The sequence below is a fragment of the Xiphophorus hellerii genome, chromosome 14 (assembly GCF_003331165.1).
Source record: "Xiphophorus hellerii strain 12219 chromosome 14, Xiphophorus_hellerii-4.1, whole genome shotgun sequence".
In the NCBI taxonomy this organism is placed as follows: domain Eukaryota; kingdom Metazoa; phylum Chordata; class Actinopteri; order Cyprinodontiformes; family Poeciliidae; genus Xiphophorus; species Xiphophorus hellerii.
Genome location: NC_045685.1, coordinates 13,550,051 through 13,574,325, shown reverse-complemented (window position 1 = coordinate 13,574,325; position 24,275 = coordinate 13,550,051). Strand labels below are relative to the sequence as shown.

The window sequence follows — 24,275 nt, the reverse complement described above, 5'->3', positions numbered from 1 at the left end:
AGAAAGCCAATGCCGCAGTATCTATGCGCATCAAGTGCAGCCAAGTTACATAGATGGGCATTTCTTTACATCGATAAAGGACATAAATATGAATTATTGATCTAATGTCCATATTTAAAACAACGCGATGGAACCGTAAGACGTTGTAGAATTTCACGTCCACCAAACTTACCGGGTCTACTTCTCATTCATGACTGCCTCTGTATTTGATGCACTCCTCATTCAACGTATGGTGCAAGGGAGGGCTACAACAGCGAGCATTCAGGAGGACCAGGAGAAAAAACAGAAGAAAATAATAATAAGAAGAACTATAATAATTAATAATAATACCATCAGTACTGAGGGTGCTTTAAGGAAATAATAAATATTATAAATAAATAATATTATGAGCATTATATTATTATTAGAATCACATTATTATAACTGCCTCCATTATTAATTTTTGTGTGCCTACTCTCAATAATAGTGTATGCAAAACAAATAACATACATAGCTTGGTAAAATACTTAATTTGAAGAAGATGTTTAATCCCCATTTAATAAAAGCCTTTAAGATTTTTGATATATCAAATATAATTACATTGATTTTTAAAAAAAAAGGATTTAGGTGTAAACTTGTGCCTTTGAAGTCAAAGTTATTTATGAATTTTGGGTCAAAGTAAAGAAATATGTTTTTGTGATTACCTTATTTTAACATGTTAGAAAGACTTCATGCTGGAACCAACATTTCCAATCCAATCATTTATAAAATTATAACAGTGGAGGTTTTTATTACTGCCAAACCTATTTTGATTAAATGTCTTAGGACAATATTAGAAACGGAAGACATTTCTGCATGGTGAGTTTGCTGGATAAAGATAAATATCACTAAATTTGTTTTTCAAACCATTGTAAATGACAGTTTTACTAATAAATATTCCATATAAATGCTTACAAGCATAATGTGAAGTTAGGTAATTTAAGCAAATGCACTAGAATTGTTTTTCATATTTTATGTTATAGTATGTTCTATACTCAGACACTAGGTGGGAGTATCAGGCAAAGAGACACACAAGTGGGGAGCTAACTATTGTTAAGTGTTTCTTTGTTACGACATAGCAATATGAAGTTCAAAAACGCTTTTGGTAAAGATCATTATAATTATTATTGTGGCCTGTTTGGTGTCCTAGCAGGAAAATGATCTCATATAAATGTCAAAAAGTTGTTTTTGACTGTTTATGATAAGGTAAACATAAAGCCTAACCTATTTAAAATGTGTGTGTGTTTACTGAAGAGTTAGATCTGTGCCAGGAATCCAACCAAATTATATTTACCAATTCTGATAAGAAGACTGGTCAAATATCCAGCAGAGATGGATATGCCAGAAGCTTGATGGCTGCAAAAACCATGTGGATTTTCTGCAGTCTGCAGTATTTTACCCAAACATTGGAACTGGATGCAGCATATTGCACAAACAGTCATTTGCAATTTGGCACTCAATGATACTGCGATGACTGTTAAGATGTAGTTTAATGGCACTGTGCTTGGGGCTGTTTGTACTCAAGTAATGAAATGAATTTGTTAAAAAAGATGTGTCGAGTTACTTTCTCTTTGCCTAAACTCCACAGGGCATGGCAGCCAACAGAGGAAAAATCCACTCATTTTGTTTTCCTCTTTCTCTTGATGCTTGATCATACAGATTGAGAATCTTAAACAATAAACAACTATATAAATAAGTGCAAATTTTTGTTTCAATCAACAAATTTAATAACCTCGAAAAAAACAAAATATTGATTTATGATCTAACTGCAATTTGTTTTAAAATTCATCTTAATGAAACAAACATATGCTCACAATCTTGGAGAAGGAGAAAAAAAGTACTCTTGAACAAATAAATTCACATTTCCCCAGTTAGTCTACAGAGAATAAGTAAAACATACACACCAGCAGCATCTACTGTATGTCTATCTATGTGATTGCCAATCACTGAGCAAACAAACTGACAGGCAAACACTTGTCTAGGCATAAGCAAACAATTCTCTCTACTTGAAGACAAGCCGACGTAACTACACCTACGTTTTTGTCACTACTCTGCCCTCTTATGTGCAAATAATCTATCCTCCAAACACTCAGTGGAGAAATATAATTGTGTTTATATGCAACGTAACAGTACGGTTTGTATACTGTAGTGTGGTTTTCTTATTCGTTTTATTTTGAAACCACTTCCGGAGTCTCTTCGTCAAATTTTGCTTTATTTTGAAACGCTACACCGGAAACAGTTGGTTTCACTGCGCACGACTTGTCGGTTCGAACCTCTCCTGCTCCTCTCTCCTCCTTTCCGTCCGATCCTCTCATAAACGGCGCTTGTAACAAAGACGAGACAACAACAAGGGGGTGATGGGAGCGCACTCAGCACGGCCGACAGACAGACATTTATGAATTGAATTGATCTCACCGGATATTAATTATTTTTTTTTTTTGTCACTTTCAACGACCGTTTTTTAAGTTTTTCTCGTGACGCGAGCGGAGTTTACGCCGAGCGGCTTTCTGACTTTCCAAAGAGAAGTAGTTCAAGATGCTAGCCTCATTGTAGACCCGAAAAACCAAAGCGGAACAGTCAAAAACTTTGGTTTGGTAAGTTTTTTCTTATCTTATATGTTTTAGTTTAAATGAGATTAGGTACATTTTTGGTTGTATAGCTAGTGTATATTGGTTGGCGGAGCACCTGTTCTCCTATAGAAAACAGTCATAACTTTACATGATATTATAATCTTGTTTTATTTTAAAGAAGTGACATTTGCATCAGTTTGTAAAGAAATTTTATGGTTTTGTTGTTAAACATAAAAACATATAACCCAATAATGGACATGTACAATAATTCCTTTGCTTCTCTCCATATTGGGCCAGTTTTTATTAATATGTAGTTACCTCTAAGGGTTTAGCGTTTAATTTAGCATCTTATTAATATAATAAATCTAACCAGAATTTCATCTCTGTATAATTAATAACACATACAGGAATACTCTTCTCTCAGTAGCTACAACCAACATGTCAGCAGGAGTGTCTCCATGTTTTTCCTGGATTCTCATCCCTCCATGTATCCGCCCTCCTTCCTGAAACACCTTTTCCGCTTTCCCTGGCCAGCGTGGAGCTTACCCACTCTTCACATGCACTGCAGTCCCCCTCCCCTCCAGCCACTTCATTTCAGACACTTCAGACAGATGGCGAACTGTGTCCATCACACACACAAAAGGAATTGTGTTCAAAGCTGCCCCTCTTGTTCTCAAACTGGGCTGCTTTAGGGGATCACACCACTTGTATTGGATTTAGTCAGACAAATAGTATTACAGTGAAGTCCACTGACCTGCCCTGCCCTGAGTACGTCCACAAAACTGTAAACTGCTGGACTGGGCTATTGAACTAACTGGGTCATTGGGGCAAAGAGAGACAAAAGGGGTAGAGTGTGTCTAAAAGAGAGAATAAGGGGACTTGTTTTGTCCTTCGTCCCCTTAAAACACAATCACAATGTGTTAGCCCCACTGCCTGGATTAAACACACCCTTCAGTTTAACGTTTGTATGTCACTCTGTATAATGAAAATAACCCGAGGGCCAAATCTAAAGCCTGGGAAAGACGCAGCTCCACCCTACTCAAACCTGCTGCTGTTGTACTTCTTTACCTCACGTTGACTCTAAAACATTTTCTTATTGTTGTAAATTGAAAAATAATCGTCTTGTAATAGTAACTCTTCAGTGTGTGCCTTTTCAGTGTGATTGTAACATGAAACTCTGTCTCCTTATTGGCAGTCAACATGGCCCTTCCAAACTGGTCTGACTAGCTGGTGCACTTTTCTTACATACTGGTTGACAAACGCTTGCAGGTCAAGAACATGTTGTAAGGGTTTTTTTGACTACAATAATTTTATTTGCAGTACAGTTTTAATCACTTTTAGGTAAAACTAAAGTTACTGAACCCTTTAGTTACACTCACTAAAAGACATAGCTCTGCAGGGGTTTTGTTAAATTCTGGAGACTTAATTGAAACAGAGAAAAAAAAAGTAACATTATCCATTAAATACACAGTACTCCTTACAAGCTCAAAGTATCATATTAAAACATAGAGTCCATTTAAAAATGTCTCCAGTCAAACTCCTTGACATTAATTAAAATTGCTCTAATTGATTCACTCAAAATCATCTTTAGATCAAGCTAAATGTTATTTAATCTCCTTTTCATACCTTCATGCACCAGGTAGAGTGCTGAAGCTAGCACCATGCTGTTATTTTCAGCACCCTTCACTGAATGTTGTTAAAATCACTTCCCAAGTCGTTTAAATGATAATTGTTCTGAATCAAGGGAATAAATTAATCTGTGTTCCTCTGGGATTATTCACTATTTTCAGTGAAGTAGTTCCGCTTAAAATGTACATACCTTGTCATAATTACTGCAGCCAGGTGCTAGGTGTGTGTGCGTGTGTGTGTGGGTGTGTGTGCGCGGGCGTGGGTGTGTGTTTGGAGCTATCGTACAAAGCAGCGATAGTATCTTTATGCAGCATGACTCAGAGGATGACTAACCCCTGTTTGCTTTTGATTTACCTGCTGCTCCCCTCACATCAAATAAATATGGTGAGGATAATCTGTAGTATGGATATTTGGTCACCCACATCAAACACATTTCACTTCAGTGTCATCATATTTCTACCTTAAGACCTTTTATAAAATTTTGTTCTTTTTTTTGCAAAAGTATTCACACCCATTGAACTTGTCAAATATTGTCATGTAAAATCTGCAAATCTTAGTGTTTGTCTTTGGAATTACATGTGATGGGCCAACACAGAGCTCTACATGATTGTAAAGGGACATAAAATAAAGGAAATTATGGACAACGCTGACCATCCCCTTCATGAGCCTGTCATAGAAAAACCATCGTACTCTTCTTGAAATTTGTTGTGATGCAGACCGCGGTTGGAGATCTTTCCTGCCCACAGCCATCACCAGAGTTACAACAACATTTTATTTCCCTTTGGGATCAATAAAGTATTTTTGAATGTAATTGAATTTGAATAAGTAAACATCTGACAGGTTCTCTCTCTCATTATTGTGGCATTAAGCAAAAAGAAAATAGTTTTGGTAATTCCAACTGACCTATAAACAGAGAAGTTTGGTCTGATTTAACTCGAGGGAGTGAGGAACAAAGTTTATGTGCCTTTTTATTCTGTCTACATAAACTTCTGTGTTTTTATTGTAAACAATAAAAATCAAGGGAAACAATAAAAACACAATAAAAACAATATAAGACTGTAATGGCAGTACAGCATCCTGTTAATCAAAGCGCTACAGAGAGACTTCAGAGGTCGGTCAGCTCAGTCTCAGTAGGAAGCTAAGATCTTATGACCATCAGTGGAGACTCCCTCTTTTGAATGTGCACATTTTGTTGCAACCTTATCTTTCGGTTTATATACAGTGTGTTGAAAGGCTAAAGAAGCTGACATATATTTAGTGTATTAATAACTTCACTGACTTATCTTATTTTTCTGACATCCCGCAGGGCCGGTCCTGCTTAACAAAAACAGAGTAAATATTCCGCCTTCTTTCCACGCTCCAGCTCCAAGCCAGTCAGGGCATTTTACCTGCTTAAAGTTTGAGAACAGGTCCAGATACTGAGCTTTAGTTTCACTAGATAAAATTGTTAACTTTCTGCAAGGAAACATAGATGCTTAGAGATAAATATCTTAGCTAATAAATACTAAGAGTCCCTGGTTTTAAAAGCCTCATACTAACGTTGTTGGTTAATAAGAGGGTTAGGGGTACGTTGAAGATTATTGGCATATTTTGGCACAGAACCAGTAGATAAAATCGGAAAAGCATTTTAATGTCTGGTTCCTAACATTCCTTTTCATAGAACAAGGAAGTTAAATGTCTTTTTAGTTGTTCAAATGCTGGTTAAAACATGAACTGCAAACTGGGAAGTCCTAGAAAAAGTTCTGAAAAATTTGCTCCTATATAACTCTGCCTATATATGACAGAGAAGATTTGAGATTTGTTTCCTTGTTCGGTTCATACATTCATATATTCTGTGTAGTCTGTAAAGCACTCGACGGATCTGGAGAAACAACACCAAAAGGAAACGTGATGCAGAAAGTCCCCATGCAAGATCTGAGCCAGGAAACTCTTTAGTCCGATTAGCACTTGGATTACCGCTGCGGTAATAACTAACACATTTTGTTTTTATCAAATATAAGAAATAAAAAAAGAATATAAATGTTCACAAAAGTTTAGTTTGTTCTTTTTTTGGGGGCACATGAATGTTTTATATCATCAAACTATGTTTACTATCAAATGAAGATAACCTGATTACATACAAAAAAACGCTTATAAAATATAATTCAAACCAACTTGCCCCTATTTGGGAAAGTACATTTCTTTTGGTAAATCACAAATGAACTGTGATTTAAGTGGAGAGTTTCAAGTCACAAGTGCTGACCAAAAATACCATCTCACTTGATTACAGAGAATTATGTTTTAATTTATTTGTTTTTTTGTTTTTTTTTATATGTCTTAATTACGGATCATAAAAACATGAGATTTAAGATTAGAATCCATCCAACAATGGATCTGATGAAAAGTGTGTTTAACACCTTCTTGAAGGTTGTTGTTTTTTTCAAAAGGAGCATTTAAAATGTCGAACGATGGGACGATGATCTCATGCATACCAGCATGTCCATCTCTGAATGGCTGAAAAACAACTAAGGTTTTGGAATGGCCTAGTAAAAGTCTGGACTCAATACCAACTGAGATGCTAGTAGGACCTGAAAGAGGATTTTAATGTTTGAAAACTCTCAAGTTGTTTCAGTGTTTTTAAAAAAAATTGCATGCAATCTGTAAAGGAGAGTAAGCTAAAATTTCTCCACATCGACGTAAAAGACTCATCACCAGTTATCATAAATCCTTGATGGCATCTGTGAAGGTGATGAAACCAGTTATTAGCTTCAGAAGGAAGCTATAAATTCACATTTATATATAAATTCACATTGCATCCAGCTGATGCAATGTACTGTAGCTTTTTCAAATTTAAAACAGCATTTTATATATATATACATGTATATACAGTATGTATATATATATATATATATATATATATATACATACTGTATATATATATATATACATACTGTATATATATATATATATATATATATACATACTGTATATATATATATATATATATATATATTCCTTTATTTAACCAGGTAAACCCCGTTGAGATCTAGATCTCATTTTCAAGAGGGACCTGGGCAAAAAAATTAGCTATTTTGTATTTTGTATTTACTCTGGTTATACAGTCTGATGTTGTATTTATTTAGTGAGCTCAAACATTTAACTTAATAAATCTTTGGGAGGGAAATACTTTTTCACGGGGCTTTAGACCTCTCCTCTGCTTTAGTTTTGAAAACAAAAAAATACTGTTGCCCTTTTATGAAACGTGAGCACTGCAAAAACACAAAGACAAATCTAACTTAAATGTAACTATGCAGCACAATATAGGAGCTTATTTTAAGTAAATTATTCCTTAATTTTATTTTATTTTTTTAATCGCCACACAAGGGGTCTTTTTGTGGGCTCTAGTGTCCCTTTTTCAAAGTAGGCTGACAGGAAAGGGGGGAAGACATGCAGTAAACGTTGTCGGGTCCGGGAGTCGAACCCGCGACAGCCGCGTCGAGGCCACGTTGCCTCTGAATGTGGGTCGCGCTGACCCCTCCGCCACCACGGCACGCCCTGTTATTCCTTAATATTAATGAAAAAGAATATTGGCAGATTATTTCATCTATAGTTGGCACTTTTTCATACGATATTAAGGAATTATTCACTTAAGCTTTTAGCGCTGAAACGTTACTTGTAAATTTTATTTCAAATGTATTCAAAGTATTTGCACTAGAAACTAGACCAAAATACTTGGTTAGATTTTATGGTTTTCTTTTGCAGTGTAATGTTACTGATCAATATTTTTCCCGTGATGCCGCTGAAACTAAAGGGCTATAAAGTAGTAAGTGAATAATTAATGCAGTGCTTTCATCTGTAAATAATTAACGTTGTAAGAAGTTTCAGAAGAATACAAAGGAATATGAATCAGAGACAATGAAAATGTCACAAGATTTGTATCTGTAGTGATGCAAACAGAATACCCAGTTTAGCTGGTTTGACGTTATCTTGGGTTTAAAATGGGTGTTCAGTGGGAAGCAGTGAACCTCAAGCAGAGCAGATCCTAAGCTCTTCATTAGGCAGATTTATAACTCAGAGCTCAAAGTCTGAATCCAGGATGATATCCTGAGTTATGAGTCATTTATTACCCTGTTGTAAAAGGTTGCTTAAGACACTCATTAAATGTTCCTTTTTCCTTTTTTCTGTCATCAGGTGATGATGAAATTCCCACACATCCCAGTCCTCTGACTCTTTCCTGAAACAGAAAGCAACCATCAGCTGCGATGTCTGTCCAGGAATGGCCTGCGTCGCTCCTCAAGCCAGAGGTCAAACCAAAACCAGAAATTCCTCCTGGACTGCTACACAGGACTTCCCCTTCACCTGTGGGCGGAGGCTCCACGCAAGGAAAGGTAAAGAAAATAGCAAAAAGGTTCACCAAGCAGGACTCCAGCGAAGCAGCAGGAGAGCAGCTGGTGACTGGTGCCGCAGAACTCTCGCCAAGCACGCAGGTGAAAAAACCACCTGAGACGAGACCCAAACCTAACAGCATTGCCTCAAAACCCGAGGCGCCGCCGCTGCCCAAGAAGAGGAGCCGCTTCCTGCGGAGACAAACGGAGAGCATAGGAGAGGAGAGCGAAGGCATGAACATTTACAAACGACGATCAGGTACGGCAGCCGAGCAAGTCTGGGATTCAAAATGGCGGGATATGTCTTGGTGCATCCTGAAACATTTTCTGGGAATTTGGGTATTTTTCTAAGAGGGCATTTTATGTTAGCTCCTTGTTTTGTTCAGTGCTGGAACCAGTCACTCCTGAGTAACAAGCTAGAAATCTGTTGGACTCTGTTGCACTCCTTTCTTTCTGGGAAATACCTGAAGACTGAAATGAAGTTGTGAGTGAGCTAAAGCATATCACTTCCACTTTTAGTTTTGTTCCAGGACACCCAGGTCATGTGTTCTAAAAGAAAAACCATTTCCATTGGTTTAAGACTCTTCCTATATCTTCTTAACCAACAAACTTTTCCTCCATGCAATGCATTGCACTAACCAAAACCATCAGTAAAGACATAGGATCAAGGCTTTCACTTGCAGTTATAATTATCAAACATTTGGTCTTTAATGCAAGAACCAGACCATAAAAACTGTATTTTATCTTCATGTGATGCCCACATCTGATTCTCAGTTCCTGTATCTTCCAACTGTTTTACACACAACTTGCAGTTTAGCCTGAGCTAGTAGCGGTTTCACATTGAACTCCGAACTCAGGCTCGTTTTAACCCATGCTCAAAATAAATTTGACAAGAAAAAGTTTAATTTACTGTTTCAAGATGCTTCTTTCAGTTTAGATACGCCTGACAGTATGCAACACAATTTATTCTTTTTTTTTCTCCAACTTTTAATACACAAAAAAGCAAAATAAGCTGAAATATGTAATAAAATGCACAAAAACCCGCTGAAGAGACGGTGACAAAATTGTAGTTCTTTATACACATGCAGCGTGAAGCATGGAGGAGCATGTAGCAGTCTGGTATGAATTGTTGTACAGTAGAGTCAGGGAGCTTACAGATAGACAGACAGACAGGTTTGGCACCCTCCTCTTTTCTGTAAACGCAGGTTTACAGAAAACAGGTCAGTCAGCTCAGCTGTTCTGTGCCAGCCCAACTGACTGACGTTAGACACGGAACAGCAGAGTCTCGTTCCGCTCCTGAGAACTACAAATATTTAAGACTCGGGTTTTTGGCGCATGGCATTCAGTGAAATTCATGTGCACATTCCAGTGGAGGAAGTGGATATTTAATGATCTAACCTTGGTAAAGTGAAACAATTGTTATATAATTGTATTTTCGCTGAGGTTCATTAAAAGGTCACATGATATTTCATTTATCACCTTTACCCTGACATAACAAAAGAATCTCTTATCATATATTATACACGGTCTGTAAAAAATTAAAAAAAATTAAGATAACCTGAGGTTATGTGCCAAGCTGAGAACACATCTCTTATATTGTGCTAATCAACAACTCTTTAAGTTTTCTTAAGGTCTTTCAAATTATTATTATTTTTAATGATTGCCTTCATTATCACTGATTTTTCCTCAATTGCCTGACGATTTTGGGAGGAATAATTTTTGTCATAAGCCACTAAACTCTTCTGACTCATTCTCACAAATAAAACGGCTCCTAAACTTGAGGGGTCCCTGGGGTAAATTAAGTTATTACCAAATGTGTGAATAAATTGCCTAATTGCACCGCTAATGGTGACAGCATGTTGGAGGAGCTCAGTTAGTTGTGATATATTGCTTTTGTTGTTTTTACAACTAGGAGTTGATTATTTTCTCCAAAACGTATAATACCTGAACTATGACCCCAAATCCCAGAGGTGTTGAAAATTAAACTTCCTGGACGTAGAAACAGGAGAGGAAGTTGAAACCATCTCTTCCATGGATCATAATGGAATTCTTCTTTAACCATACCGCCAGAGAGAAATTTAAATAGGAGTGGCAAGAGCAAATGACCTGGAATAGCAGTGCTTGCAAACAACCAATGGTGTCATTCAGGACTTGCTACTGTGAAATACTAACGGCTCAATTTCTGCTGCCCTGGACTGAGCTGTTAGCCATCACAGTAATGAGATCATCAAATAGCAACAATGACTTCAGTCAGAGGCCTGTTAGGAGTCGTTGCAAGACTTGCTGCTACTGGAGATCCTTCCTACCTATGGCATCATAATCTCCAAGAACACTTTGAAGATCCTTGAATAATATGAATTACGACAACATTTAATTTCCCTTTGGGATAAATAAAGTATTTTTTAATTGATCTGGATAAATGCAAAGGATGCCTGGACAGACTGTTCTTGCTGCAAGAACCAATTTTAATTTAAACTGAATCTTCAGGCACTTTATTACTACCAGCCTGCTGCCCTGTGGGTTCCAATTTCTTTAGGTGAATTGATAAAACAGTAGCTGAAGGACGATTCCTCTCCATTCTGTTGGATGCTGTTTCTCAATTTTAAAGCACGCACTGCCAAAAAGTTCAGATGAGCTGAAAGTACTGGACGGGAAATGTCCAATATGTCAAAGATTAAGAACATGCTGGGCATTTCCAGTATGTCAAAGGCCATATTTTCCTGTGGTTCTCTAGAAAAGTCCTTGTTAAAAAAAATCTAAATATCAGTTTAGTGACTGCAATTTGTAAATATATCCTCCTATGGAGTACTAGAACTGCAGCTCGTGGATATCTTTTCTTCTTTTTGGATCTTTTCTGGAGCTCTGCATGTAGATTTAAACTACATTATTTTACATTCAAAGTATTACTGCACTAACGGATGAGATTTTCTATGTAACATGATCTGCCTTCGCAAAAAGTGGCCAACCAACTCAGGGTTAGGAATGAGTGGCTCTGTCTAGTAGAGGAGAAGCTAAGTAGCTAAAACATAAAGGTAAAGCCGCTGATCCGCATTCCAACCCTCGCCTACGGTTTTATGTGTGAGTTGTACTTGTAAGATCTCAGCTGTTTGGGAGGAGTCTAATAGAGGAGCTGCTGCTCTTATCCTTTTAAATGAACCAGTTTAAAGGGTTTGGACCTGTGCCACATGCCTTCAGGATGGCTTCCAGGGGCAGAGTTGCAGACATGTCCCACTGGGAGGAGGAAGCCCCTGGCTCCTCTGGCCTAAAAATATTTAATTGTTTCAGTGCAGGAACTGTAGGAAATAGCCAGGGGAGGAAAGGCAATCAGCTTTTAATAATTTTTTTCCCCTCTTATTGTTGTTTTCATGTTGACTTTTGACCTGTATTAGTTCTTTCCTGGAATGCTCCAACTATTCTAGTTAAAGAGAATCACGCACAACATTACTTTATCTGCATGTCATTGCAAATGTATTCATAACCTTTAGCATTACATAACGCAATACAACCACAGACCTCAATGCATATATTGAGTGGTAGACCAACACAAATCTGTGCAGAATTGTGAAATGGAAGGAGTATGATACATGGTTTAGTTTTCAATTAAAAACTTAAAGGTGTGCTGCTGATTTCTGTTTATCCCCCTCTACTCTGGAACTCCTGAATAAAATCCAGTCCAACAAAAAGTCACATTTTTAGTCTCATAAATCCAGGTGTTCTGTGAAGGCTTCAGAAGTTTGTTAGAGGACATCAGTTTATCACGGAGCATCTTGAAGACCAATAAACTCACCAAGCAGAGCAGAAATAAAACTCTAGAGAAGTTTATAGCAGTGTTGGATTTTGATTAAAATGGGAAAGTAATGAAATATTTTCTTTTTTAGCTTTATATCATGTTATAATGTTATTCCTTGCCTCGATTCTTTCATGCATGTTTGATGAATACTTTAATCTCCCATGGCAACCATTTATCGGAGATTAAATAGTTGCTCACACAAAGCGCCACCTATTTTCAAAACGCCTCACACAGCTCCCACTCAGCTCCTCCAGACTAGCGACAGCAGCAATTAGCAAACACCTGATAGAACTTCGAGTCTCCAAAGCTTATCTCCCCAATGTGTCTAAGAACGGTTGTAAACGGCTTCATGGAGGAGTGTTGTGATGGCGTGTACTGTAGTGTCAGAAAGACCAAGAGCTTCTTAAAGAGACAGTGACCCAATTCAAGGCGTCAAATTGCAAAGTCAAATTTCTTTAAAGTCAGTGTTTGGTTTATGCAACATTTTTACAACTGAAGCTATCTATAAAATGGCACTGTGTGCCTGTAAAATATATAATTTCTTCTTTAACAACATCCCAAGCCTCTAACAACTCAGAGCACTGTTGATTAAATCACGTTAAAAATGCATGAGTAAATCCTTCCATACTTTTAGTGCATGGGAAAAGTATGCACTAAACCTACAAGGAGATGGTTTTCTACCTAAACTGACCTACTGAGGGGATCAGTCAGAGAAGCAGCCAAAAGATTAGTGGTGCACTCCACAAACCTGCTTCTTTTAGTATATGAAACATGTATTGTGTGGCAGAAAACTGACTCTGTACATCACTGCACTCTGAACACATTATCACTACAATAAAACACGGTGGTAGCAGCATCATGCTTTGGGGATGCTTTTCTAGCGCCAAATCCCATTTAGAATCTGTGGCGAGTCTTGAAAAATAGATGTTCACAGACGCTCTTCATCCAATCTGAGTAGTGAACTGTTTTGCAAAGAGTAGTGAAAAGAGTTCAGTGTCTAGATGCCTTCCCCCAAAAGACTTGCAGCTGTAAGCACACTAAAAGCTTTTCCTGCCTGAGAGCTGAATGCAAATCTTTCCACTTGTCAATTATGCATTACTTTGTGTTGGTCTTTTTGAAGGAATTCTGATAAAATACGTTGAAGCTTGAGGTTATAAAATGTAAAAAAGGCTTAAAAGGTATGAATACTTTTCCAAGAAACTGTAGTGATGAAATTCATGAAGCTAATTAAAAAATGCCAAAGATGGGGGAAAGGAGGTCAAGATGGCATGAAACCAGTCAAAAATGAAGTTGTACCTCTTGTGTGTCTCCAGCACCTGATGGGAAGGAGGTGGAGGATCAGGGGACAGGAGCGGCTGAAGCAAACGCAGAGGACATGCTGTATACTCCTCTCAGTCGCTGCTGCAACATAACCTGCACCTGCGTGTGTCACCTAAAGAGACCCGGCATGATGCTCATATGGGTGCCTGTGGATGAAGACTCTCCACGTGGGGAGGGTCAGATCAACAGGGAAGGGCGGAGAGAAGAGAAAGATGTGAGGGGACAGAAAGCAAATCAAATAGAGGCGCTGCAAAGAGAAGAACAGGAAGTTGGAGGACAGGAACAAGAATATGAGTCTGAATTACCAGCACAGAAGAAGGAGGGGGAGCTGAAGGCAGCAGAGGATAAGGTGGAAAAGAACGACTCAGAGAAAAAGAGGGATGAACACGAAGAAAAGAATGAAGTGGAACAGCAGAAAGTAGAGAAAGCGTTCAAAGTGGGGATGGAGGGAGAACCGAAGGAAGCAGAGAAAACAGTGCATGTCCAGAGAGAAGAGACAGCAGCTGAACTTACAAAGGAGATGGAAGTGAATGCAGCAGATGGAGCACATCAGCTTCCACAGGATGGAGCACATGGTGGAAAGATTGGTGAGAAGATTAAAGAGGGAGAAAATGAAGGGAAGGGGAAGAATGGGCCAAAAGATGTGAAAATGGCAAAATCACAGTTCCATCAGTCTCTGGAAATTGCGCTGGCTGGGGGTCTGAAAAAACTTTCAGACCACGGTTCTCTGGCTTCCCTTACTCGCTGTCAACCTTTACCTCAAAAAAATCCTCAGCCTCCACCGGTCCCAAGCCAACACCCAGAAGATGACGAGGAGAGTAGTATCTACGAACTCCATCTACCTGACGCTGATCGGGGCGCTAGAAAGCTCTCATCTTCGAGGAATGACTTGCATGAAGTTCCTAAAATAAAAGTCCATCAACCAGCTCGACGGGAAAAACCTTCCCACGGCCCCCCAGACACTATACCTGAGCTTGAGAACACAACAGAACCACCTCCCATACTACCGAGGGTCCCTGTGAACGGTTCTCCGGTCTACAATGGCAACAACCTCACAACCAGTCGGGTCAGACCACAACTCCCCAAAACGTCTCCTCCAAGCAGCCCTCTGCTTCCTTGCAGACCCCCACCGGCTCCACCGAAGACCCACTCCAGGAGGGCCAGCAGTGTCTCGATGCAGTCTGCCAACTTGTCAGGTTTGTACTTAAGCGAGATCAGAATCTCCTCCTGCGCTGAATTGCTCATTATCTGAACCAATGCTTGTTCTTTTACAATAGAAGAAGAAGATAAAAGAAATGGAGAGGAAGAAGACACAGACCAGTAAGTTGTTAATGTTTTCAAGTTTTGTATTTTGTATCTGTGCTGTTTTATAGCACTATCAAGTAACTATGTTACCTCCAGTTGTTATGAAAATGTTGCATATGTCAAACATAACTTTAAAAAACTTTGGCTTTTCGATTAACACCTCGAAATTGGCCTCTGTCTCTTTAAGAAGCCCCTACTCTTTCCGACGCCCCACCTTCAGCACTTCGTCACAAAGATGCTCCTCTGTTATGCCGTTTATAAACCATTCTTAAGAGCGTTGGAATGTTTTTGATGAGGGAATAACATTATAACGTGATATAAAACTCAAAAAAGTCAATTTTCCATAGTAGCCCCTCTATAACTAGTCCATGTAAACAGACTACAATTGGCAACAAATCATTTCTGACCTACATTGTGATTTTTCTAAGCAACAACGGGTGATGACGACACATGATGTCACTAATCCAACAGTTCCCCACAGAAGGAAAAGTAGCTGTGATAACTGTTCATGTCTCACTTTGTGTTTCACTTTCAGGTCTCCAGTCAGAAGGACGGTTTCATTCAAGTTGTGTCTGACAGACGGTAAGGCTCAGATACATCAGTAAAGTATCATTATTAACACAAGTGATCCAAATTGCAAGTGGAACTGAAAGCACGTCTGGTCAAACGCAAGTCTGTATAGCAACTTCTTCTGGTTACACAATGACTCACATCCCATTCAATGGTTCATTTTATTGGGATTTTATGGTTTACAACAGTTTAGGTCAAAGCATTTTCATATAATAGGAAGGCCTAGTCAAAGCACAGACCTAACTCCAATATGAAATCTATAGCAAGACTTAAAAAATTGGTTTTCACAGATGTTCTCCTTCCAATCTGACTGAGTTTGACCTGTTTCAGAATGAAATTGAAACCATGTTTAACTATACAAGCTATTTACATAGTATTTACTGACAAGTTGGACATCACACACTGCTAGATAAATGTCAAAGGGAAGTTTATCGGTTTGTTTTATTTTTACATTTTGCAAGCTGTGTGTAGACAGAAATACACCTAGCTTGTGTTGTGTTTGAATATAAATAAAGTAATTGTTGCTTTTTAATTGAGGGGATTCATGTTCTTTTCTTAATCTTGTCTTTGCAACAATGCATGCTGGGAACAAACTAACCTCGTTCTAAAACGTGGATTTGTCTGACCTCAGAGCCTCTGTACCAAACGTACAACGACTTCGCAATCAAAAAGGAGATTCATCGACAGACCGTAATCCGAAACATCAGCAAAACTAGCATGGACTACGCTACGGAATTTGCGGCGCGCTTCAGCGAAAAACCATCTGGAAAGTCAAATGGGAACTTTGTAGCCAGATTGAGCCCTGTGCCCGCAGTGAGTCAAACCACCTTGTGGCAGGAACACCCAACCGTACGGGAGAGTGGACTGCTGGACCAGCTCACTGTTGACCAGATCAAGTACCAGGAGGTGAGGAAGACAAACACGCTGAAAACAGACAAATTATTATCTACAAGTCATAGTCTTACTTTGTAAAAGTGATACTCATGTATTTCATAGAGTCCTTACACTTTTCATGTTTTAGCGATATCTGTGCTTTGAGTGTCGGCGACTGTCAAATGAGCAGGTTTTCCCATGACTGTTAATTCCATAATGTAACACATGACACAGCGCTTTATGTGTAATGAATCGATGTAACAGCTATCTGTGCATCCTTAATAGGTCTTAAAACATCTTAGATTAATTTATCTAAAATTAAAACCTTAAAAAGTCTTAAATTTGTTGAGAAAAAACCTTAAATATGTTAATCACAGGTTTTAAATTAGTTGTGGAAGGAATATTTAATCTCATATATTCTATGTAGTTTTCTTTTTTTCTCATGGAACTTTGCTGTTAGGCAAAAATTTGCTTGGCACAGAGACATCGCCTGTGACTTGAGGCGGTTACAGCTAATGGTCTTTAGCTGCTAATATACCCTTGCTAACTAGCCAGGTAAAGCTAGCTAGCTCTTTTTGAATCTATCATGGGTAATTTCTAATTTATCACCAGTTGGCTGGATGATGTACATCTTAGCCATTAGCGCTCTTCTGTTGACAACCCATACAATATATTTGTGATTTTCTTTTGTATATTTTTGTACAATTTCTAATGGTCTTAAAAAGGTTAGGGAAGTTAGGAAATCATGCAGAAAACTTGTATAAAACACTTTTTAAAACACTTTACTTTCTGAAGTAAGTTGTTATGATATTCTAATATATTGAAATATTTGCTCATTTATTGGTGACATTTCTGTGGAAGGATCAACTTAAGTACAGGATGTTTGGCAGTTCTTGGGAACATAAAGAGGACTGAAGAAGTAATGTTACTTTGTTCTAAGTTTCAGTGTTTAACTTTGATTCTTCTTGGTAGAGCATGTTTGAGGTCCTGACCTCAGAGACTTCCTACCTGCGGTCCCTCTACGTTCTGACTGAGCACTTTATGGAAAACCGGGAGCTGGCAGAGACAATCATCATTAGTGAAAGGAAAACACTCTTCTCCAACATCCTGAAGGTCCGCGAGGTCAGCGAGAGGTGAGAGGTCGCACCACGAGAGATACAGAAAAGAAAGGGATTCCTGATGCAGCTGGCGCTCTTATCTGGAGATGTTTCATGAAACCGTTTGCTGCAGGTTCCTGAAAGACCTCGAAGAGCACATTTTCAAGGAGATCGTTTTCCCAGACATATGCAACATCCTCCACTATCACGCCCAGCACAACTTTTCCACCTACATCGACTATGTCCGCAACCAGACCTACCAGGAAAAGACCTTCAGCCGACTCATGTAAGAAGCAACTTTCACATCACCAGAAACTATCAGCAGCTGTTTGGATTGCCACCAAATCAGGGTGACTTGCAGGAATACTAAAGCTGATGCGATGTAATCTGATTTTCTGCATACCTGCAGGAAGTCTAATGAACAGTTCGCCACAGTCATCAACCGCCTTCAGGAGCTGCCTCAGTGTCAGCGGCTGCCCTTCATCTCCTTCCTGCTGCTGCCTTTCCAGCGAATAACACGCATCAAGATGCTCATCGAGGTGAGCAGCATCATGCTGGTTTGGATTTTAAAGACAGAAAAAAGGTGGAAGGCTGAGTTTTGCTCACACTTTAAACTTTAAGCAGTATATGTAAAATAATCACAATCTAAAAGATTGTCTAGAACACAAAGAGCTACATTTGTAGCTCTCTCTAAAAAAAATCTGTATGCCTTTTAACTTTGTTTCAGATTTAAATTAAAAATGGCAACCTACCAGGGTCATCTGTTGCGTCTGGAGCACATGATAGAAACCTGGAAATCATAGGTTTCTGCTGTAAAATACATCATGTTGCATTTATCACAGTAACTAGAGAGGCATTCACTTATTTAATAACACACCAACAGGCTGTGGCACACTATTCTAAACCTTTGTTCTAAGGGAAAATAAATAAGACTTGATCAAGAAGACTATTAAAGTAAATACGTAGTAGTTGAGTATTGAAATATGTAACAGAAGAACATGGGAAAGTAGGCCTCTTCACAAACTCATATTACCTAGCTAAATGTATAAAAATATCAAAGGTAACTCAGGGCTGTTAGCTGAAAGCTTAGCATACAGCAGATGATAATCTTACCAGTGAGTTTACAGTACATGATGAAGTTATGCAGCATTTCAGGTCCTGTGTCAGGTATTTGCTGCATGTTGTTCCTTTGGTTTTCGAAGACATGACTTACCATTTATCTGATGTAGGTGGTTTATCAGCTCTGACATGTTTTCCTGTTGCTAGAGAGTGAAGCAGCCTTGAACGTCACAAAAAAACCCGCCTGAAAATAATCAGGACTATTTAGTCAGCAGGCAGTCTTGTTCATTGGGTTCAAAGTGTAAAAAACAATGATGGGTGGTTTAAAACTTTTGCAAAAAGTTGTGTAAAAACAACATATTTTACTTATATGTGTGCCACATGTGTTAAGTGTGATGTTCAGGATGACCTGTACAGGTGTACATATTTCTAAACAGGCTTGTTCTGCTCTGGTTTAGGTGGTGAACTGAAGAATTCAAACAATTAGCTCCCAAAAGCTTTAAATATTTTCTGTCAGCACATTCAGAGCGAGTGACCCTTCTCGGTTTCTATTTATTTCCTTTAACCACCACTAGTCTGAGTTCATCATGCTGAGCGACTGTGAGGAACGCCATCACTCCAGAGTAATTCTCGCTGCCTCCTCATACACGTGGGCTCGCCTCACCTCCACCGCGCGACCTGTTTAGGATCCGCATGGAAAAGAATGAGCTGCTTGAATGAAAGCTTGTTTGTCGTTTCAGAACATCTTGAAGAGAACAAAAGAGGGGACGCCAGAGGAGCAGACCGCCTCCAAGGCTCTGGCCTCTGTCTCTAAGGTAAACAGCCCTCACTCTTCACTTTCCCCTCCGCATACATGGCCACTGCTTTACATAACTGGAGATCTTATATTAGCTATTGTGCTGGGGACGGATTTCCTGCTGAGTGAGGAATGATTTAAAGTGGCAGATTGAGTTGTTTTAAAAAGCAAAATAAACATTTTGACTTTTTATTTCCCTTTTGATCAATGACACAGATCATCGATCAGTGTAACAGAGACGTAGGAAAGATGAGGCAGATGGAAGAGCTGATTGAAATCTCGAAGGCGCTTGAGTTTGATAAGCTCAGGGTAAGCCCAGACAGGGACGCCTTCAGTATGTCCGTCTATTAATTATGAAGAGTTTAAACTGCATTCTGTCCTCACCAGGCCATCCCGATCATCTCTGAGACCCGATTTCTGGAGAAGAAGGGAGAGCTGCAAGAAATGTCAAAAGCAAAAACCTTTGTGAACATGAGGGCCAGGTTCTCTGCGGTTTACCTCTTCCTTTTTAACGATCACCTGCTAATTACCGTCAAGAAAAGGTAACATAGAAAAGCTTTTGAAGAAACGCTATCTATGATGCATTAAAAAAATACTACTTACTACTGAAACCAAAAGCCTGCATGCACTATAAAAAGATGCACCTCTTTTTTTCCCTCTATCTAACCATCTTTACATTTGGAGGAAAAAGCACAAGCTATCAAGCTTTCGAACCCGATCCGGTAACACTTAATCTGAAGGGGTGAGCATAAGGTGGACATTACACTGTCATAAAGATGACATGACACCTGCCATGAACATAAAGAGGTCTTCATGAATGTCTATGACTGTTGTCATGAAGTGTTATTTGGTAAATAATGACACTTTTAATGCGAAGTTGCTTTAAAAGTTGCATTGCAAGTCCATTAAAAGTGCCAACTTTGTTGGGCGTGCCATGGTGGCGTAGGGGATAGCACCACCCATGTTCAGAGGCCTTGAGTCCTCGACGCGGCTGTCGTGGGTTCGACTCCCGGACCCGACGATATTTGCCGCATGTCTTCCTCCCTCTCTTTTCCCCTTTCCTGTCAGCCTACTTTCATATAAGGGGCACTAGAGGCCACAAAAGACCCCTGGAGGGGTTTAAAAACAAAAAGTGCCAACTTTGCATTAAATTGTAATTATTTACAAAATCATACAAAGTTGGCACTTTCAATGGACTGTAAATGCAACTTTGTTTTAAAAGTGTCATTATTTACTGAATGCCACTACATGACTACAGTCATAAACATTCATAAAGACTCCCTCATGTTTATGACAGTGTCATGTCTGCCTTATGCACACTCCGTCAAATACCCTAAATGGAAAGTACAAATATATTGCTTTTTTTTTCTTTTAATAGGGAATGACAGTCAAATTATTGGCATCATAAAGGAAGAACTTCAGTGGAAATACTAAATATTTCACATGACTCGAAGCACACCAGCAATTTAGTTACAAAGTGGCTTACAGATAACAATTAAAATGTTTTGACGAGGCCATCACAAAGCCTGATCTCAGTCCTGTTGAGAAGAGCTGGGCAGATATTAATATAAACTTGTTGCACCAGTTTTGTCAGGAGGAAATGGCCAGAACTCCAGCAGTAATTGTGAAAACCTGTTCAAGGAAATCCATAACATTTGATGCAAGTCACACAGTTTTAAATAAATCCTATCCAATACCTGCAAAATGTCTTTTTTTTTTAAATAATTGCTTTGCCTTTTAATACAACATGCGTAACCATCTAAGTGAAAACAGGCTAGCTTATTAATTATCACTCACGACTTAATGAACTTGAGCAATGTTTAACCACGCTTGCCGTACTGCTGGCCTAACAGACGGTTGAAAATGGTCTGAACTAATGTTTTTTTCCTTTGGCTCAGCTTCAGTGTGCTCAGCTGGGAGATTCCTCCCGCTGTTTTCCCCTCGTCATGCTGCCGTCATAACATTTCGCCTGTGCAAAAATGTGACTACAAACCACTGTATGCCTTCGATTTTCTGTCACCACTCATGAATTGACTCGATACTTCCTCAAGTGTAACGGGAAATGTTGTCAAAGGCATTTAAGAGAAGAGACACCTGTGCAGTACATGCATGTGACACATCTGCTTCTTTTGTTTTGGTTGTTTTGTTTTTCAGAATACAGGATACATTTTTGTGCAACCAGTTAAACCTCCTTTCAGCTGTTTGTTTGCCGTTGACTGAGCTCTGCTCTCTGGTTCTGGTTTGTTGTGAACAGTTCAGACCGTTACGTGGTGATGGACCACACTCATCGATCTCTGGTGCAGGCTCAGCCTTTGGATGAATGTTTTGGTGGCGCAACCTACGAGAACTGCTTCAACCTCGTCATGCTGGAAAACCACCAGGGACGCCCAATGGAGCGGGTCCTCAAAGCCCCAACCAAGTGAGTGTTTATATATAAAAGCTAATCCCCTATAAGCTTTGATTTAGTAATGAGATTTAAAAACTGAAACTCGTATATTATTGAGGTTCATCACATAAAATCTGGTGTTGCAAGTGTTTCTCTTAAGTTTAATGCTCATATTAGCTCATACAGATAATAAAACCATAATTCTCAGAAAATATTAATAAAAACAAGACCTTTAAAAGAGATTTTTTAAAACATGTTATATTATGGCCTAACCATGGAAGGTAAAGCCACAGAAGATCATTGCTAAAGAAGTTTTCTCCTATCAGAGCATATCTGGTGAAGTTGAGTGGAAGGAAAAATCCTTTCAAAAGTTGAGGGAAAATTCACACGGGACTCACTACAGCTTTATTCAGGGCTTTAAGAGGCAACGGAGACCATTTGGATCTAGCAGACTTCACATACTTGGGGAAAAAAAACTAATTGAGAAATGTACGTAGGCGTTGTTGTTTCGAACCTGAAGATGAAATGAAGGGAGGGATTTTCAGCAAAACAATGATCCCAAACACACAAGCCAAGGAAACTCTGAGTGGGTCTCTGAGAGAGAAAATAAAACGTCTACCTGATGGCCTGATCAAAATCTAATTAGAAATCAACCAAGGAGAGAAGAAGTAGCAGATGATGTCATGAGGATAGAGCGTTATGTGAAAATATTGGAGCAATATCAAGATATCAGCCAGGAAGTTTTAATCTTAGGCTCAAATGGACAGTGATCTCAAAGGTACCCTGAAGTTGCTTTAGGACAATAAAGTAAATATTTAGTGAAAGACAGAAAACATATAGACAAAGATGACCTACAAACCTGACTCAGTTCCACCAGTCTTGTCAGGGGGAACGGATCAGAACTTCAGCAAACTATTGAGAAGCTTCTGGAAGGAAAACGCAAACAAAAACGAGTCATACAGTGTAAAAGACAATTTCATCTAATACTAAGTAGATGTAAAGTTATGAATTTGAAGAAAGATATTTGAGAAATTTGGTAATCCTGACCTGACCCCGTAAAAACAAAATCCAATTTGTGCAAATGATCAGTCATTCAGCTCCTCCCAAAGAGGAACATCAGTAAACCCTGACATGCTGCATGTTAGCATATCATGCAGCATGTCAGTCTTTTCATTAGGAGGTGAAGAACACAAGGCTCTACTTCAGAGTCCAGTCAAAGCTCGTTTGTGTCAACAGGTCGGACATGCAGAGATGGTTGGCAGCTTTCCCCAGCACCACCAAAGAAGACGTCGACGAAGAAGTGATTTATGAGGACTGGGGTGAGAACAGCATCGACAAACAGACCCTGTGTGTTTGGTCTCGTTCCATGCTTACGGTTGTGTGTGTGTGTGTGTGTGTCAGATTGTCCTCAGGTGCAGTGTGTGGAGCAGTACATCGCCCAGCAATCAGACGAACTCGGCCTGGAGCCCACTGAGATCGTTAACGTCATCCGCAAAACCAATGAGGGTAAAAACCGGCAAAAAATGCATCATAGAAATTTTCAAAACATCATTTTTTGATTTATTTATTTTTTGCAAATATGGCATTCAAATATAGATTGAATAATTGTATCAAGTGAACAGATTTGCTTTTGTTTTACTGATCCGCTCCATTCCTTGACTTTGTGTATACACCCCCTTAATCCTCAAACCTTCCTTTAGTAGTTTATTAATTTTTCTTTTGACTTTCTTGCATGAAGAGAAAAACCTTCAATTTTCCCTTGTTTGCCGTCCGCCTTCTTTCCCCCCCCCCTCCTGTTTTTTTTGTTGTTGTTTCAACTCCAGGCTGGTACGAAGGGATGCGTTTGTCTGACGGTCAGACGGGCTGGTTCCCCGATACGAACGTCATCGAGATTACCAACGAGCACGTCAGGAGAAGAAACATCAAGGAGCGCTACAGGGTCTCTCAGGCTACGATGATGGTGAAATACGGCAAGGCCCGCTGAGTACGTCTACACCGGTCATACACTTTAAGGACAATAAGACGGAAGATCCCAGTGAACGCTGTTTATCAGCAAACACCTTGTAAATAATCCCCTAACTTATACCACTGAAGCAACGCAGAACGAAAATACGATCCAAATCAGATGCTAAAAACGCAGCATGCACTTTTAACTATGACTGGGAAACTGTACGTGCCCATCATTCTTTGCATTTCTTGAGATACTAGTTAACGAGTCATGCACATTCTCCCGTTCCTGCTATGTCAAACATCCTGCTGACTGTCACTGAGGCGGCAAAGTTTTCAAGTATCTGAGCTGTGAACGCGCTAGAGTGAAGATCTGCCGATCACCTCTGGATATTTAAAACCGATTGTGCTGCAATACTACGCCTCCTACAGTTCTGTAGAAAGAAAAATGTAAATATGTTGAAAAATGTAAATTGTAAAAGGGTGTTTTGATTAAACTAGCAGTTGTACTTTTAATTAAAAAAAAATTAAAACTCTTAGTCTCGTGTTTG

The 24,275-nt window shown here is 39.0% G+C and overlaps 1 protein-coding gene across 1 annotated transcript; it reads left to right on the top strand.

The window, feature by feature from the left end:
* The first annotated feature begins 2,289 nt into the window (after window positions 1-2,289).
* arhgef15b (Rho guanine nucleotide exchange factor 15b) lies at window positions 2,290-24,263 on the top strand. The gene is made up of 16 exons (XM_032583576.1): window positions 2,290-2,612; window positions 8,388-8,840; window positions 13,685-14,887; window positions 14,969-15,011; window positions 15,532-15,578; window positions 16,198-16,472; window positions 17,412-17,572; window positions 17,670-17,822; window positions 17,946-18,075; window positions 19,336-19,410; window positions 19,608-19,700; window positions 19,779-19,933; window positions 21,646-21,810; window positions 23,014-23,096; window positions 23,179-23,283; window positions 23,601-24,263. Exons 2-16 carry the CDS (start codon window positions 8,459-8,461, stop codon window positions 23,759-23,761), a joined length of 3,231 nt encoding a protein of 1,076 aa, XP_032439467.1. The 5' UTR covers window positions 2,290-2,612; window positions 8,388-8,458; the 3' UTR covers window positions 23,762-24,263.
* The last annotated feature ends 12 nt before the right edge of the window (window positions 24,264-24,275 follow it).